The 19,753-nt window shown below is 39.0% G+C and overlaps 2 protein-coding genes across 2 annotated transcripts; both read left to right on the top strand.

Annotated features, from left to right (window-relative positions):
• The first annotated feature begins 3,848 nt into the window (after positions 1-3,848).
• Positions 3,849-4,827, top strand: LOC112667930 (olfactory receptor 52L1-like). Its single transcript, XM_025459987.3, is given in 2 exon segments — positions 3,849-4,284; positions 4,287-4,827. Coding segments are annotated over 2 exon segments (951 nt in total). The 5' UTR covers positions 3,849-3,854; the 3' UTR covers positions 4,808-4,827.
• A 10,366-nt stretch (positions 4,828-15,193) lies between these two features.
• On the top strand, positions 15,194-16,141 carry LOC112667929 (olfactory receptor 56A1-like). Its single transcript, XM_025459986.3, has one exon. The coding sequence runs from the start codon at positions 15,197-15,199 to the stop codon at positions 16,139-16,141; it is 945 nt and encodes a 314-aa protein (XP_025315771.2). The 5' UTR covers positions 15,194-15,196.
• The last annotated feature ends 3,612 nt before the right edge of the window (positions 16,142-19,753 follow it).

Below are 19,753 nucleotides of genomic sequence, written 5' to 3'. Positions count from 1 at the left end.
TCCCCATTTTTAGTTGTTTTAAACTTATTTCCTTTTGCCTCAGATTAACTGTTCTCACCAGGTCTGACTTCTCAAAAGTAACCCTCTCTATTTGATTCCCCTTAGCACTTCAGGGGCACTTCAGATTCCCCTATGCACTTCAGACCACACACTGCTGTAAGGCAAGCTTTGAGCTTGACAATATTTACCAAAGTCATGGCTGAATATTCACAATCACTCACAGAGAATTTTAGTATCATATCTTGGCATCCTCATCATCATATATAATGCATGTAGGCCTAACTAATGTGCCCATTTTACCTCAATGTCACCAGAGCTATAAAGAGCTCACCCTGGAAATCTTTATCTTCAGGACTTGAGTGATGTGTTTGGTTTCCCTTTGGTATTCAGAGATTGCTGTATAGCCCTTCTTTTTTTATTTTATTGTTTTTATTATTATTATTATTTTTTTGTATAGCCCTTCTGAATATAAAGTCCCCTTCATCACTGTTATTCCCATGCTGGGCAGACAGTCAGCATGGACGTTAAACTGGGGATTCAGGATATTTCTGCAGCTGAGCAGAGAGGATGACAATGGAATCTTTGAGTCTGGTAATTTTCTCCTTTTTCTCAGTTCTCTCCAAGTTGCTAAATTTCCCTCAACCCTGAATCAAAACTGTGAAGTATGCATCCTCAGAGATAGCCCAGAGATCAGGAGAATGGCACAGCTGCACTAGGCATATTTTACTGATTGTTTATGTGTCTTGTATTAAACACCTGAACTCTGGAGGGTTTGATTTCTGTGCCTCCCTTTCCTAGTAGGTCATAATTGTGAACACACTGGTTCTGTGCCCTCCCATAATCTGCGTCCCTGCATCTCCTTTTTGCCACTATCATCAAGTCCATGCCACTATAAAGGAGATTAAGGAAATAGGGACAAGCCACAGCCCACAGTGGGCTGCCTGCCCTCCCTGCCTGCAGTGACAGAGACAATGACAGAAGTGACCAGCAGTGACCCCGGGTGTCCCTCAATTCTGACATACAGCTAGGATTCTGCTATAGCCTTTCTGGGATAGAGATTCAACAGGGTTCCTTCTGCCATGAAACACCCACAATATCACTTGGGTGATATCACAATATCACTCAGTGAGGGGCACTGAGGCCCAATCCAGTTCATCCCTCAGATATCCACTATCTGCTAATGACTTATATCCCTTAAGTTTTTATCTTGTCAAGTTCCTGTAATTCTTGTTTTTTTTTTTAAATATATTCATCTATTTATTTGTAATATAATCATGTGGATATTTATTTGTTAAGAAAACGAGTACCAATTAGATTCTGGCACTTCTGAAACTTGGCCCTGGACTGCTGCCCCAAGCAAGGCACAGCCCCTGGTCTTCAAGGACTAACACACTGACAGGTTTTCCAGTGCAAGGGAGTCAGTGCAATGACACAACAGGTAAAGTGGTTTGATAGGAAAGAAAAGGAGACATGACATGCTGCCTTACAGAATTTGGGGATGATTTTACAGAAGACAGGTTACTTGGGCAGGATTTATCTGAATAAATAAATAACAATGTACAACTTCAGTTCTTTGCTAATTGTCCTCTGCTCCCTGGTCAGAGAACTAAATATCTCTTCACTTAGGTTCTTGGGAGTAAGTCTGGTCTGCTTTTCCTCTAAGAATCATGGGGGGACCTCTTGTTGACTTTAACAATTACTTTTTAAGAAATAGTCCTAGGCTTTTGCTCTGGATTCACAAATCACACAGCATAAAGGGGCTGTTGTACTCAGGTACCTGTGGTCTGCTGTTTCCCTTACCTACTGTTTTTGGCTACATCCTCTACAGCTCTGCTGACATTGCTCCTATCAAAGCAATGGGTTATCTTCCACAAATGCACAGCTGTTCTCTGACCCCCTCAGCTGAAAACTGAGACATGGGCTAAAACCTGCAGCAGAGAGGATGTAGTTAAGACAAAGACTTAACATTCTCACTGTGTAGAATGTTAAGCACTGAAATGCAAATTTTGGTAATTATGAGATTCTCCTGGAGTTCTGAATAAAAATATGTTCCTGTTACTTGCGGTTTTAAGTGGATTTGAATCTGGAAGGAAACCGACCAGGAGTTATGTGACCACTTGTCATTTCAGTTTTTGTAACTTCCGTGTTCAGAGATTTGGGACAATATTGTGGTCATCATTGATTCATAAAAAAGACACTTGTAGTGATCTATAGATGCACAGTCTGTAGGAACTGAGTCTTTCTTGACTCTTTTTATGTATAGACACATGAACCTCTCTCTACCTTACATAGAAAAATATGATTATTTTAGACCATGTCTGTCTCTTAGGATAAAACATATAGCTGAAGATACATCCCATGTCAAGTTTAATGCTCAAGAAGTGAATCACATGGAGAAGGTTAAACACAATACCTATTTAATTGGTACTTCTTGTTAATATGGGGGTTCCAGGAACACTGAATCATCCCGACTTCGTGGTGAGAGATAGACATAGCAAAAATTTGAGACAAAGAAACAGATTCGTGTGGACAAAGTAAAGAGACTATAATCTCATATTAAGTAATCTTTTTTATAAATATTAATGGTAATTATAACTACAATTGATTTAAGATGATGTATATGAGATAACCTTTGAAAATTTTGTACTCTAGTCTTTAAATGTGTGATTTTATTCCATGGATTAAATTGGCTAAAGGTTTTAACCTCATAAGTGATACTCAGCTGATGAGTTATTGAAAACTGTATCTGAAACTAATGTTGTACTATATGTTGGCTAATTGAATTTAAATAAATAAAAATTAAAAAAAGAAATGACAAGATGACTCCTGCATGTTAGGAAAAATCCTCTGACCACAGGGTGGAGATTGGTTTGAAGGTTATGAAATCAAACCCATACAGATTTAAGGAAAGAATACAGGTGATAGGAGTTAGGAGTATGCAGTAGGCAGTGACAGTGGAGGCGGGGGACAAGAAGAACGAATGAATATTTAGAGATTAAAAATTTAGTCAAAGGGAACTAGTGAAAAGGTAAAAAGGATGAGAAAGAAAAATGCGTAAGCATTGTTTCAAGTTTCTACATTGGGTTGGATACGTAGATATAGTGATTTAACTCACAAAAATATGAGCATGAAGGAGGTAGAGTGGATTTGTGAAGAATGCACAAGTTACTCCAGTCTCAAATTTGTTGAGCATGTGGTATAGATATTTAGGCATAGATAAATGGAAATGGATTTGGGTTTCAGAAAGGTATTTGACTCAGAAACCTAGATTTGGAAGAAATTAAAAAATATAAATGGTCATAATATGGTAAATGGATGAGCTCAATCAGAGATACTGTATAGAATAGGGGAAGGAGGAGAGGCTGAGACATTGGAATCAGCCACATATAAGGGAGAGGTAGATGGAGAAGGTGGTGAGATGGGAGATATAGGAGGAAGAACTGCAGGGTGCTGTGTTATGGAAACTGAGGGAGAATACTTTAAAAGATAACAAATTGATATGCAGTGTTTAGTAATGGCAACAGGGGATACAGAAGATCCTTTCAAGTGGACATTCCAAATGAGGAGTAATTGAATGGTAGAGTCTAAGCATCTCTCTAGAAGCAGCATGTTTACTCTTATCTGTAAATGAAACTAGACCTATCATAGTTAAGACATGGATGTCTCACCTTAAAGACCTTGTCTCAAGAAAAGGGGATTCTCTTCTTTGTATCTCACTTAATTTTCTTGTGTTTCAGTTTCAGCTTGTTTCTTCTCATGAAGATGGTAGCCAGATCTAGACACTGGATGACCCACCAGGAATGCGGCATTCATGATTCTGGTTTCTTTTTTCTTTTCTGTCTTCCAAGCCATTGATGATGACCTTTAGTAATTCTAGCTGGAGGCTACTCCAGCCTTCTTTTTTTCTGATGGGCATCCCCGGTTTAGAGGAAAGCCAGCACTGGATAGCATTGCCACTGTGTGTCCTTTATGTCCTTGCTGTAATGGGCAATGTCACCGTCATCTTCATCATCTGGACTGACTCATCCTTGCACCAGCCGATGTACCTCTTTCTGGCCATGCTATCTGGCATTGACCTGGTGCTGGCCTCCTCCACTGCACCCAAAGCCCTTGCGGTGCTCCTGGCTCATGCCCATGAGATTGGGTACACTTTCTGCCTGATCCAGATGTTCTTCATCCATGCGTTCTCTTCCATGGAGTCAGGGGTACTTGTGGCTATGGCTCTGGATCGCTATGTAGCCATTTGTCACCCTCTGCATCATTCCACCATCTTGCGTCCGGGGATCATGGGCGCATTGGGATGGCAGTGCTGGTGCGGGGGTTAGTCCTCCTCCTCCCCTTCCCTATCCTGTTGCAGAGACTCCTCTTCTGCCGGGCCACCATCATAGGCCATGCCTATTGTGAACATATGGCTGTTGTAAAACTTGCCTGCTCAGAAACCACAGTGAACCGAGCTTATGGGTTGGCAGTGGCCCTGCTTGTGGTTGGGCTAGATGTCGTGGCCATTGGTATTTCCTATGCCCTCATCCTGCAGACAGTGCTGAAGGTACCAGGGGGTGAGGCCCGACTTAAGGCCTTTAGCACATGTGGGTCTCATATTTGTGTTATCCTGATCTTCTATGTTCCTGGAATATTCTCCTTCCTCACACATCGCTTTGGCCACCATGTACCCCACCACGTCCATGTTCTTCTGGCCACACTCTACCTCCTTGTGCCACCTGCACTCAATCCTCTTGTCTATGGGGTGAAGACTCGACAGATCCGCCAGCGAGTACTTAGAGTTTTCTCCCTAAAAGGATTGATCTGAACAGTTCACAGTCATTTTCTTCTGAGGCTCCTGCCAAAGTTAATGCCAGAAGCCCCTGGCTGGTCTAGGCTATGTGGATAGGGACTATTCCAGAGTGAAGAGTCCTTCAAGTCCTGCTAGTCTTATGGCAGAGAATATCCTTAGGTACTTGATTCCATCACTTATTTGATTATATGGATAGATGGAGTAGTGATTATTTTCCTATCCTTTCTTTTGCCTTTGTTTCCAACATTGTTGAGGGCACTTGAGGACTAGAGACAAGATAAAGCTTTTGATATGCCATTTTTTTCTGGCTTCACCTAATAACTGTATAATATCATCTGGTAATGGAATGAGATGTCCCAATCTTTGCTTGGTTTTAGTTTTAGAGTGTCTTCACATGCTTGAAGTTAGTGCTATGAGCTCTAGGTCCCTTGGCTTCTGTGTAGCAACAGAGCCTCTCAAAGCATTTGATACTTCCAATATGTCAGAAAATACCTTTTGCTATAATATGCTTGTTAGTCATGTATTTAAATTAACTTAAGTGGGGGAGATACTGTAGTAGGTTGTTAGAAAAATAAAATATGAATGATATTTTTAAAGGAGAAATGTATATTGTAGAGTAGATTTCTTTTTTAAAAGGTCTGTTTGAATTATTAATTTATTTATATTTTTGATTAGGATAAAGAATAAATAAGACCAGTATTGAATATATGTATGTTTCATAAATCTTAATTTAACCAAGAAAAATACCCAAGTAATTATTATTATCTAATAACTATAAAATGTACTAGAGTCTGATGTTGGTTAACACAGCTTTATCAATTCATGTAGAAGTAGTTTTGGCACTTAAAAGAAGAATTTCTCTTTTTGAAATGTGGATATGAAATGATGTTGGTTAGACATTCCCCACCCTCCTTTCTAGTAATAGGAAATAGGTAAAGCTTACAAAAGGATTGTCATAATTAGTATATTTCATCCTGTTTGTTGGATGTTACCCTAAAGTCTGGCTTAACTATTTTGTGTTCCTAAGTGGTAACACATTTTGTTCAGTCCTGGAAGACACAAGTCTCCTGCATTGAGGTAAGTGACTCTGGTTTTGAAAGGGTCCTATCCTGGGATTCCATAGTGGCTAAAAGGGGGGAGTGCATGGGTTAGTGTTCTAGTTTCTCCTTTCTTGTGTAAATTTTACTCCTAATAGTTTTAAGGTACAGAGATTAAGTATGAAGTCTTCAGTTTGGTTGGCATATATGGGTGAGTTAGGGAGGAGTCATATGAGTTCTTATTGCAGGAGTAATTACATGTTCTCATCACCTGGGTTGTAGGCCTAGAACTTGAACTCTGGTGGGTTGTCCTGGGGAAGCTCAGGCTGTGGTGTATGTTGTATCACATCCATGGGAAAACAGCTGTCTTGGCCCTACAGCTACTTAGTTTAGGTAGATTATTCGAAGTAGTAGTTTGTTCTCTCCTCCCATTTATATCACTTGCTGACTCTTGGGATGTGGGTATGTTGGTGGGATCTGAAAAGCATCTACTCCTTAGGCTATATGTTAGGCAGCTGCAAAAAGATGCCCCCAAATATAGTGGCTTAACCCAGACACTAGCTTTTGTCTCAGGCTTAAGTCAGGGTTGGTGGCCCAGATGGCATCAGGGACACAGCCTTTTCTACAGTGTTGCTTTGCCAGCTTCAGCACGTTTCCATCTTGTGATCCAAGGAAGCTCTTCAGATCCCACCAAGAGATAAAAAGTGTTGGTGAGGATGTTGAGAAAAACAAAGTCTTGTGGATTGTTAGTGGGAATGTAAATTGGTGTAGCTACTATTGAAAGCACCAAAGAGGTTCCTCAAAGCAGTAAAAGTAGGATTACCATATGATTAAGCAATCCCACTTCTAGGTATCTGTCTAAAGGAAATGAAATCAGTATCTCAGAGAGATATCTGCATCCCTAGGTTCATTGCAGCTAATTTAATTTACAATATCAATATATGGAAATAGCCTAAGTGTTCCATTATATTATAAACTGTGATATATATAGTATAATGGAATATATATATATGTATATATAATTATTATTATTACTCAGCCATAAAAAAGAATGAAGTCTTGGCATTTGCAATGATATGGATGGAGCTAGAGTGTAATATGCTAAGTGAAATATGTCAGTCAGAGAAAGACAAATACATATGATTTCACTCATATGTAGAATCTGAGTAATAAAACAGATGAATATAGGGGGAGGAGGGGAAAGAGGGTAAGGCAAACCATAAGAGATTCAATGATAGGGAACAAACTGAGGGCTGATAGATGGAGGTAAGTGAGAGATGGGCTAGATGGGTGTTGGGTATTAAAGAGGGCGTTTGTTGTATTGAGCCCTGGGTGTTATATATAAGTGATGCATCACTAAATTCTACTCCTGAAACCAATATTACACGATATGTTAACTAATTAGAATTTAAATAGAATTTTGAAAAAAATGCAAAAAGAATGTTTGGGTTTCAGTTTTCTTTCTATGAAAAAGATCATAGGCTCTTATCCAGGTAGAGTTTATGATACTTCGATACAAAGCAAAATACAGTTCACTACAATATTTACAGATCCTCCAGACAGGCAGTGAAACAAATAGAACATACTTCCTATGTTTGAGATGCGTTAACGCCACCCAGTGCTTCCAACCATCTCTGCCCAATTGTATTAGTGATCCTTCTTCCTGTATGGAAAAGCATACAAGAGAGAGGAGAGGGGGAAACATAGAGCAGAAGTTTCACTCCTATTATTCCCCCCTGTGGTGAGAGGAAGAAAAGCCTTCCTCTATGGAAGTGGAGTGGAAGAAATAAAATTCTTCCCTAATAGACTGCAGATGGCTCCTTTCCCATTCTTTGGGTGTGATTAATAATGTTGCGTGGGGGTTGAAAAATGTGGGAAGGGGCAGCCCAGTGGCTCAGCGGTTTAGCACCGCCTTCAGCCCAGGGCGTGATCCTGGAGACCTGGGATAGAATCCTGCATTGGGCTCCCTGCATGGAGCCTGCTTCTCCCTCTGCCTGTGTCTCTGCCTCTCTCTCTCTCTCCCTCTCTCTCTCTCTCATGAATAAATAAATAAAATCTTAAAAAAAAAGAAAAAAATGTGGGGAGGTGGAGGACACTGTTTTGTGTTGGGTCACAAAATATGTCTCAAATTTTGAAAGAATAAAAACTTACAGAGTATATTCTCTAACCAACAAATAATTATATTGGGAACCAATAACAATAAAATTTCATGAAAAGCTCCAAATACTTGGAAATTAAGTAACATACATCTAAATAATTTGTGGTTCAAATAAGAAATTATGGAGAATGTTAGAAAATATTTCAAACTAATTAATAATGAATCGTAAGAGTTGTGGAATATAGGTAAAGAGAAATTAGAAGAAATTTATACTTTTAAATGCTTATATTGGAAAATAAGTATTTATTATCAATTATCTAAGTTGACAAGAATTTAGAAAAAGAAAAAAATTAAACCTAAGGTAAACAAGAGTAAGGAATTAATTAAGATAAAAGTAGGATCAATAAAATAGAAAACAAGAAATCTTGTTTCTTTAAGAAATCTTAAAGCCAATTATTTGGAAAGATCAATAAAATCAACAAAGCCCTAATAACACTTATCAAGAACAAACAGAAAGAGGGGGTAATATAATCAAGATGGCAACAGAAGTTGCCTCATGGTAGTTCCTTTTGCACGAAGACCAACTAGCAGCTATCCGTAGACAAGACACCATTGTGAAAATCCCATAATCAAGGGGTGAGGCTGTAGCATCCTCTTGGACCACAGACACCCAGAAAGACTTCATCAGAAAGGTGAAGAGGAGAAGTTTCACTTTTACTGCTTTGCCCCTCTCCCAGGATAGCACAGCACCGCGCTGATATTTCCTATCCAGTTTCTCTGCTGAGAAAGGAGAACACAGTATGGACATCTCGCTCCACCTACATTGCACACTGCTTTCTGGGAGGCCCACTCAGGTCTTGCCTGATAAGAATCATGAGTTAATCTGTATGACTTGACTACTGGGCACCAGATAGAGATGGAAACAGAGTCAGGAGTTTACCACAACTAGTGCTCAGATGCTAGAGGACAGCCTTCCCGTTGCAGTAGAACCTGAGTAGAGATCTCAGCCAGTGGTTCAGCCCATCTGCAGAGCTGAGCTCATGGATCCATCTGGCCAGTAAGCTCAGTCATCAATTCGGCCTGATTTGAGTCCCCAAGGCATTACCAGCCGTGGAGTCTATTCTATGACCCCAGCCAGGCAGGAAAACAAATTCCCAGCCCCACTCACTGTTGAGCATAGGCTCCAGTTGTGCTTGACCAGGAAGCCTTGCCCCCGTCAAATGATAAAAAATTATTTTCAAAGAATGATAAAATGTTAAAGTGAGAAAAAAATGATAAAAATCACTCCACCTTAAACAAATAGAAAGCCAGCAGCCCTGTACAACTGTTGAGCATAGCCTCTGACCTGTATAACCCAACAGTGACCCTGGATCTAGTCTAGTCTTGGAGCCTAGCCTACAGTCTCACTCAGCCTATGGCCCTGCCTGATTGTTGAACACAGCCTGTGGCCTTGCACACAGAGAGAGAGCCCAACCAGTAACTCTGCCCAATTAAAGAGCACAGCCTGTGGGCCTACCCAACTGGAAGCTTGGACAGTGGCTCCACTTGACCACTAGAGCAAGCCTTGTGTCACTGTTGCTACCAGCTGACCTGTCTGTACCCCAAGCTAACCGGACTGTGAAGGTCTTACCTTGCTGAAGCAAACCTGTAGAGTATGGAAAGGATACTTCCTACTCCATTATGCACAGATAGTGATGCAAGGAGGGGAGAATTCCAAAGATTCAGATAGACATAACACCACCAAAGGAATCTAATAAAGCTCCAATAACTGATCCTAAGAAAATGGTGATCTAGGAACTGTCTGGCAAAGAATTCAGAATAATCCTTTTAAAGAAGTTCAGTGAACTACAAGAATAGATAGACATATAGCCAAATAAGATTAGGTTAAGAATGCATGAACAAAATGAGAATATTAGCAAAGAAACATAAATTATTAAAAACAATCTAAACAGAAGTCTTTTCTTCACTTCTTTTTTCTTCTTGTTTGGTAAAGGAGAAAAGAAATCTCAAAATCTGACTGGTTTCACCTTAATGTCATCATCACAAACCCCCAAAAGATATTCAACAATGTCTGTGACTGAAATGATCACTTTTTTAAAAAAGATTTTATTTATTTATTCATGAGAGAGAGAGAGAGAGAGAGAGAGAGAGGCAGAGACACAGGCAGAGGGAGAAGCAGGCTCCATGCAGGGAGCCTGACGTGGGACATCCCAGGTCTCCAGGATCTGGCCCTGGGCTGAAGGTGGCGCTAAACTGCTGAGCCACCCGGGCTGCCCCTGGAATGATTACTTAGTCAGAAAAGTTGTTCTAAATACACTTAAGAGGTAAGAAGGGGCAGATTATGTGTGACCTTGATTTCATTAATTAGGTAAAAATGTGTTGATCCTACCATATTGTACACACTGTGTGAAACACCACATTAATGGGGAACAAAACTGAAAGGGATCTGTCCACCCAGTTCATATGGAGTGTTGAGTATTTTTATTTATTTATTTATTTATTTATTTATTTATTTATTTATTTATTTATTAAAAGGACATCAATCTTTAAAAGAATAACAGTTACATGTATAGATGCTTTCTATATTCTTGCTTATTTACAAGAGATGAACAAACAAAAAATTTCTCATAACTCTAGCAGTGATTTATATTAAGAAAGCTAGTTTTATTTAATGAACAATGGGAAGCTACTAATATTATAATGTTATATGAAAACTATAAAGGGATCTTAGTAAGGGCAATGACCTTAACTACTTTATTCACCTTTTTATTTCTGTGACTATTCTAGTGTTGGCTATATGGTTGATAATAATAAGTAAATGTTTATTGAATGACTGAGACTTACATAGGGTAAATTAGTTGCCCACATCCATGCAGATATCAAATAGCAGAGTTGAATTCAGGATAATATAAAAAACAGGAAATAATATAGTTTCATTAAGAAATTCTAGAAAGGTTCAATATAACATTTCAGGATGTTGAAAGTGTTATGTTTAGAAGGATGATCTGTGGAGTCAAGCGGATAGATATAGATTTGAATTTGAAGTCAGTTTTATTTTTTATTATTATTTTTATGTATGCTTAATTTTTTAAATTTAAATTCAATTTGGCCACATGTAGTATAACACTCAGTGCTCATCTCATCAAGTGCCCTCCTCAGTGCCTATCACCCAGCTACTCCATCCCCCCACTCACCTCCCCTTCTGCAACCCTTTGTTTCCCAGACTTAGTCTCTCATGGTTTGTCTCCCTCTCTAATTTTTAAATCCTGTCCCTCACATAGCAACTACTGGCACCCAGTAGTACCATAAGATAAGGTGAGATGTAGGTTCCCAAGAGACCTAGTTCATCAGCCCCAGGGGCTCAGTAACCCAAACCAGGACTGTTCCCAGATGGCATGGGGAAGGAAGTAGGACAGTGTGAGGAATTTTCCACAGATCATAAAAACCTCTAGATTTTTTTTTTCATCAGAGCCAAGGAGGCAGCTCTGGTTCTGGTTACTGGATGCAGGCATCTGATTCCTTAAGCAAGACTCCATCTATTGCATCATTGGTGAGTTTCAGGGCTAAGGCAAGAAAGCCATGTTGTGCTGGGCCACAGCAGCTGAATTGCCAGAAGATTAAGAACAGAAAATGTTCTCCTCATTCTTATATTGGCTCCCATGCTACAAGAAGGCAGCTTTAGGTGACGGTACTGGATGCATGAACATTCAAAAGAGAATGGTCTAGAGTCTCAGCAATTCCCTATCATTGAATATAAGGGATCCTGTATTTTATATGGCTGGGAATTTCATGCAAGTACATGATTGAAATACTTCTGGCCTGCCCAAAAGAGTAGTCTAGGGGTTTGAGTGAGTGGAAGTATAGTTCTGGGACAGAGACTGTGTTGGGAGTTTTGATATGACATTGGGCACACAGGTCCATGAGTGTCAAGGAAAAAGCTGGTGAAGAAATTTGGTTATTGCCTTCCACCATCATGTTCGAGCAGAGTAGTGTTAACAAGAGAGCAAATTTCCTCTGATTATTATACAGGATTCATATTCAACATAAACAGATCTCTCTTGATTTCCTCCCAGTGGTCCTAGTTTTTATGTCTTCCTTTTGAAAGTCATATATTTGAGAGGCATCACTTAGGTAAAATATCTTCACGTTCTTAAATTGTTTCTCATTGCAAGTTCTTAAGGATCTTTTTATCCTGGATACCTTCTTCTAGGTAGTAAAATTTCAAAAATGTTCCTGAAATCAAGGTACACTGAACTGGACACTATTATTTTAAGCATGGTTGAACCAAAGCAAAGTGGAATAGAAGAATAATCACCTTCTGTCTGATCACTGTTACTTCCTTTTTTATTTTTTTTTTTTGTTACTTCCTTTAGTAGAGAGTCAGTTTCTTTAAATTTAAATTTAAATTAAATTAAATTAAATTAAATTAATTAACATATAATGGACTATTGGTTTCAGAGGTAGAGGTCAGTGATTCATCACTCTTATATAATACCCAGTGTTCATTCCATCATGTGCCCTTCTTAATGCCCATCACCTAGTTACCCCATCCCCCCATGTCCCTCCCCTCCAGCAACCCTCAATTTGATCCCTATGACTAAGAGTCTCTCTCTTTTTTTTTTTAATTTTTATTTATTTATGATAGTCACACAGAGAGAGAGAGAGAGAGAGAGAGGCAGAGACACAGGTAGAGGGAGAAGCAGGCTCCATGCACCGGGAGCCCGACGTGGGATTCGATCCTGGGTCTCCAGGATCGCGCCCTGGGCCAAAGGCAGGCGCCAAACCGCTGCGCCACCCAGGGATCCCCTGACTAAGAGTCTCTTATGGTTTGTCTCCCTCTCTGATTGTGTTTTGCTTTATTTGGACATATGGGCTCTTTCCATAGTTTGGCTATTATGGACACTGCTGCTGTGGACATTACTCTGGACACCCAATATCTACGGGTGTACTCCAGTGTTTATACTAGAGGGTCAATTTCTAGTAATTCTTATTAACTGAATATGTCAAAACTTCAGCTTATATTCATGTCTAAACTTCCACCTGGCGATATATCCGGGCATCTGGCCCTTTTGCTCTGTATCTATTCCTTTGTATTCCCACCCCCTTTTTTGATGGATAATGGACTGGAATTTGTGAAACTTATTTATACACAGGGGCTGCACATATGGGGCAGGAAAAAGAACAAAGAGCCGAGGAAGGGACCTTTCACGGATGGCAGAATAGGTAGGAAAAGATAAGGAGTACGGGGTGAGAAATAAACGTTAATAGTGCTTTGAACTATATCCTATGTGCTGGTGATTTCCGTTTCTCTTCCTTTAACTCCAGGCTTTCAAGTGAATTCGAATTCTTTTCTGCAGAAGTCAGACTCAGGGACATCTTGATAGCTTACAGACTCTATAAATTCAACCTATCAAAATTGGATCCACTATCTCTGCCTCTACAACATAACATCGAATATTTTCACAGCCTGTCTTGTGAAATTCAGTCATTTAATCCAGAAGAGGTGGGAGAATTTAAGAATTCCTAACCTCTCCTCTTCTATAGAACTGTTCAGTCTAGGGATGCCTCGGTGGCTCAGTGGTTGAGCGCCTGCCTCTAGCTCAGAGCATGATCCTGGGGTCGCGGGATCGAGTCCCACATCTGGTTCTTTGCAGGGAACCTGCTTCTCCTTCAGCTTATGTCTCTGCCTCTCTCTCTCTCTGTCTCTCATGCATAAATAAATAAAATCTTTAAAAAACAAACCAAAAAAAAAAAACAACCAAACAAAAAGAACTACTCAGTCTAATCTTTCCTTATGCCATTATATTTATACCTTTAAAAGATGCTCCTTTTTCTACATCTTTAGAGCCATTCCAGAGGCATTTATTTACACAGTGATCACTTCTCAGATAACTATTGAAGCCAGCAGTCACCTCTTTTTAAATGTCCTTTGTCTCTTCTGGTTCCTTAAGTTTGGTTGTTAAAGAAAGAGGAATAAGAGAGATTTGGAATCTTTGTCCAAAACTAAAATCATGGCCTTTACAACAAATGGGGATGTGGGATAGAAATAAAAATTTATTAACACATGAGAGACTTCAGCATTTTGAATATCTGTGGATCTATGAAGAGATTACACAGGAAATGGAATAGATAATTAAAAAGTCAAAGTTCCTAAGACAATCAGGGTGGATAGACACTATGAAAGGAGGGAGGATTGTAATTAGGAAGAAGCATAGATCTTTGAGTTGGATAGATGGAAAAGAGAAGAGCAAGGTATAGGTATTGATGAGTTTATGAGTGTATCAGGGATATTGAGGAACTTGTGTCTGGTAGCCTCTGCTGTCTTTGTGATGCTGTAGGGGAGGTCATCTTCTGAGAGAGGAGAGGATGGATTTACCATTTAAAAAGAACTTAGAAAATGTAAAAAATTACTTGCAATGAGTGAAGGAGCAAATAAACCAGAGGTTATTTTAATGGACTTGCTTATTAAGCACTCATTTGAAGTTAGTGGTTATAAATATTAAACATTATTATGCTTTTGAGCATAACTTTCTATAGGAATATTGAACTATATTTATGCAGGCTTGAATTAAGCATGTCCAGGATAAGTTGTGTTTGTAGTAAGAATGATAAGGGTTAGTACAGTTAGAATGATAGGGGATTTTATGGGACCTTCTTTATGTTTAATCAATGTTTAATTATTTATAATTTATCATAGGGTTGGGTGTATATCATATATTTTTCCATCTCAAATTGACTTTGATGTGTGATAAAAACAGGAAAACTAACTTACCACTAGCAAATCGTGCCCGCAATATTCACTGAAAAGATCCTACAGTTAAATATGACTTTTATGAATTATTTTTTAATGAATTCTCTGTAACTAGTAAACATTTTTATTTTATTTTTTTTACTAGTAAACATTTTTGAACTGTGGGATCTATAATTGGTAAATTTGCTTTATCAGTATCACTTTTCTGTCACACTTGGAAAATTTTTTGTAGCTTTACAATATGTTTTAATGAAGTATTTTTCTCATTTTCCTGCTAAACTTTGTGAGTAGTCTGTCTTATTTGTTTTTCTGAATTAACTTCAGAAATAGTTTGCTAAGTCCCCTCCCTATTCATATACATTGAACTTTGGCTTCATTTGGGATTATTCTTCTATACTCAACAGTTTTCTGGATGAGTAAGTGTTAGCATTTTGACAGCTTTGTTTTCTATTGATCTAATTCCTGTGTTTCACTGTATATAAACCCAGGTGAGATCTCCTCAGATTAAGATTTATCTCATGACATCACCCAGCAACTACTCTACTGCTCCAGTCTCCGAATTCCTCCTCATCTGCTTTCCTAACTACCAGAGTTGGCAGCACTGGCTGTCTCTGCCCCTCAGCCTCCTCTTCCTCCTGGCCATGGGGGCCAACACCACCCTCTTGATCACTATCTGGCTGGAGGCCTCTCTGCACGAGCCCATGTACTACCTGCTCAGCCTCCTCTCCCTGCTGGACATCGTGCTCTGCCTCACTGTCATCCCCAAGGTCCTGGCCATCTTCTGGTTTGATCTGAGGTCCATCAGCTTCTCTGCCTGCTTCCTCCAGATGTTCATCATGAACAGTTTCCTCCCCATGGAGTCCTGCACATTCATGGTCATGGCCTATGACCGCTATGTGGCCATCTGCCACCCACTGAGGTATCCATCCATCATCACTGACCAATTTGTGGCCAAAGCTAGTGTTTTCATTGTGATTCGGAATGCTTTGCTGCTTTCACCTGTACCCATTCTCACCGCCCAGCTCCATTATTGTGGGAAAAATGTCATTGAGAACTGCATCTGTGCCAACTTGTCTGTGTCCAGGCTATCCTGTGACAATTTCACCCTTAACAGAATCTACCAATTTGTGGTTGTTTGGACTTTACTGGGCTCAGATTTCATCCTCATCTTCCTCTCCTACACCTTTATCCTAAGAGCTGTGCTTAGGTTCAAGGATGAGGGGGCTGCTGCCAAAGCTCTGAGCACATGTGGCTCTCACTTCATCCTCATCCTGTTCTTCAGCACCATCCTGCTGGTTGTTGTGTTGACAAATGTGGCCAGAAAGAGTGTTCCCATGGACATCCCCATCTTGCTCAATGTCCTCCATCACCTCATACCTCCTGCCTTGAACCCTATTGTATATGGGTTTCGAACCAAAGAGTTAAAGCAGGGGTGTCAGAAGTTATTGCGATGGGGGCTTTAAATACATAGAAGGCACCTCTATTGAAACATCTGTTACAATTTCCTTTGTTTCTCATTCCCTGAGATCAGGGATTTTTTATTCCTGACAGTAAAATAATGCTTGGATAGTGAATATTTCCTATTTATGTTCTGTCCCTCTAGTATCAGGAATTATTGTGGATCTCTTAGTACCCAGCCAAAATTCATTTGCCTATTCAGGTAATTAACCTTCTTAATACCTAACTTTGTATGTAGACATTTATATTTTTAAATTATCGCATCTTCATAACAGTTCTCACTGTTATTGTCTCATTGTTATTGTCTATACATTAGAAAATAAAAATTTATGGAGAAATATTGACAAGGTCACACTTGGTGAGTGGTGAGGCATCAATTCAAGTACAGATTATCTGACTCCAGAGATGTTACAATTGAAGCTCTAGCTCTGCCATTTAGGCCATGATTTCTGTGTTGTTTCTTTTCTTTTCTTTTCTTTCTTTCTTTCTTTCTTCTTTCTTTTTTTTTTTTTTTTTTGAGAAGGAGAGGATGGGGCAGGCGGAGGGAGAGGGAAAGAGGGAAAGAGAATCTTAAGCAGGTTCCCTGCTCAGCATGGAGCCTGGTGTTGGATTTGATCTCACAACCCTAAGATCATGATCTGAGCCGAAAACAAGTCAGATGCTTAATGGACTAAATCACCCAGGCTCCCCTCTGTGTCATTTTCAGAAGCTGCTGCTGCCAATAGGCATCCTTCTGGACTGTCCCTCTTCAGAGTCAGGAAGAACTAAGCAGAGACTTGTAACTCAGAAAAGTCACAAGGTTTTTCTGATCACGACTGTTCAAAATTTCATTATAAAAGCATAATGTTCATAATAGTATCAATTTATGTCCAGCAGAATCCTCACATACCTTCAAACTGTTTATGGAAAGGCCAAGACACCAAGGACGGAAGTGGAGGTAGAAGTAGGAATGCGAAGACCAGAATGTGAGAAATGGTAAAACTGAAGTGGTAGTATAGAGGACATCCTGCTTACTCAAAACTATGTACCATGTGGTATAGAACTGTACCCAAGAACCTTAAATGAAAAGAATATAAGTATAGCATATTATTAAAATCCTGTAAGTTACAATCTGGTGAAAATGGGTTAGGAAACATATGTAATATATTATTGTAGTTGGTAGGGAGTGCTGTCATTATTTACATGAGTATAGGGAATTTAGGTTTCAGGCTCATCCAATAACATTACTCAAAGGTCAGACATAATTTTTATTTACAAAATTCCATAGGGTGAAAGCAAGAGCCACTCTGTTAAGAGATCCTTAAACACTGATTCTGGTGAGTAGATTCCAAAATTCTTAAAAGGTATTTTATTTTATTTTATTTATTTATTTTATTTTATTTTATTATTTTTTTTATAAGATTTTAATTATTTATTCATGAGAGACACAGAAAGAGAGGCAGAGACACAGGCAGAGGGAGAAGCCGGATCCTCGCAAAGAGTCTGATGTGGGACTTGATCCTGGAGCCTGAGATCAGGCCCTGAGCTGAAGGCAGACACTCAACTGCTGAGCCACCCAGGTGTCCCTTAAAAGGCATTTTAAATGTAGAGAGTACTAATTTCTTGATTTCAACAAATACAATTTTGCTTGTTTTTGCTGTATCTCTTGACTGGTAAATTGCAAATATTGGATATAAAGGAACGTACTATATGTCATTTAGAGTATTAAAAAAACTTGATGAAAGGTGGAGAGTTGGAGAGCTGCTTGATTCCTTTAAGTATAAAGGTTTGAAAAAGTGGTTAAAAGTATTTTAGAGAAGTTTCTTTAAAGGAATTTGATTAGAAGTTGGTTGCGTGAGAGGGAGAGAAAGATGACTATATTTTCATGCTGATACTTGTGTGGATTTTGTTATCTCCAGTCTTTGATTATTCAAGGAATGTTGGCATCAGGTTCTCTTCTTATGAGTAAAGATAACGGCTGGGTTCCCTAGAGCCAAACATAATTAACCTAGTGGCCTGGTCATGCAGCTGTCCTTGCTTAATTAAACCTATGAAAAAAAGATTCCTAGTTACATGGTTTTTCCTAAGATGCTCATATTAATTCTGAGTATACATCCTATTGTCTCCACACACAGGGAAGAACATTTTCATAGAATCTTCTGTTAAAAATAAATCTAAGTACCATTGTTAATCTTTAAGGTCCTGTATTAGTCACAGCTCATGTGATTTTCTGTTTCTGTACACTCCTGTCCTTCCTCCAGTCCTAAAACCCATTTTCTCCAAATTCCTTAGACAAATTTTGAAGTACCCAAATCACTGTGAACTCAGGTTCCCTCAGAGTGCATTTCATTTTAGTCCTCCTAATATACTAAGGCTTCAGCTTTAGTAAAACAGATATCTCCTGATTCGTGGAGAGGGTAGGGGGCTTATGTAGTCACATATCCAACCCTGAGCCCAGGAAGGAGTCAGAAGTTAGACGGTGCTTTCCTCTGCTTGTCCAGTATGATTATACATACTCAAGAGGAACTTGAGCTTGTCAAGATGAGCAGCAAGGACTAGATTTATCCTCTCAACAAAACAATAACAAAGCATTGGAAAAATACACAAAATAATCGTTCTGAGGATACTGGAGCTGAAACAATGGAGAACAATGATCCCCAAGAGATAGGAAAGAAAATAAATGAGTCATGTTTACTAGAGAAAGGTTGTTATAACTTATTGGAGAGAGATTCTAAGCCATGTTGAAGGAAGGGTGAATTTAGGTGTAGCCTGGCAGCCTTCCTGTACTGAGGAGGAGGACATGGGAATCAGGGAAGGCCAAGGTAGTCAGAGTTCACAGGGTAGAGTTTTAGAGGACAGAGAACTGCATAGAAAGAGAATTCCAAAGATCTACAGAAGGCCCCCTAAAGTATTCAGCAGATGGGTGCATGCATGTGTGGAAACTGCAAAAACAAAAACAAAAAACAAAAACAACATTCATATAATTATGTAGGGATCTCTGGATGGCTTTTCAGAATTGTCTAAGTTGAGACATGTGTGTCAGACAGACCCTTTCCTCTCTTATCAACTTCTTTGGACGAGATTGCCCCAGGAAGAGAGCAAAACCTTGGAGGAGATAGCTCCCTTTTGGTAAAGGCTATGCCTCTAGAAGAACACAGATGAATGCCCTGCCCTCATCATTGTTACTGTTCATTGTGAAAGAGGAAGTCCTGACCAACACAGTAAGTCAAGGAAGAAAGAAAAGTTTTAAGGATCAAAGTAGAAATGGTTAAATTATCATTTTTTATGTGATATACTTAGTAAACATAATAAACAGGGTTTTAGAATTAGTTATATGTTCAATAAAATGTTCAGATAAAATAAACTTGAAAAAATCACTAGTTTTCTTTATACCAACAAAAATCATCTGAAAACAATAGAAATTAACATACTATTTATAGTAATATAAAACTCATTAGTATGTAGAAATTGGAATCATAATAAATACACAAAACCTTTAAGGATACTGTTTTAAATTACGCTTAAAGTATTTAAATGAAGACCTGATTAAATGTAGAGATAAACCATGTCCATGGAAAGGACACAAGAGCATTTTAAAGAGGTCTGTTTTCCTCATATTAATTCATACAGTCAATGCA

Source organism: Canis lupus, chromosome 21 (genome assembly GCF_003254725.2).
Source record: "Canis lupus dingo isolate Sandy chromosome 21, ASM325472v2, whole genome shotgun sequence".
NCBI classification, from domain to species: Eukaryota; Metazoa; Chordata; class Mammalia; order Carnivora; family Canidae; genus Canis; species Canis lupus.
Note: the sequence above shows the minus strand (reverse complement) of the source record. Positions and strands in the feature narration are given on the sequence as shown.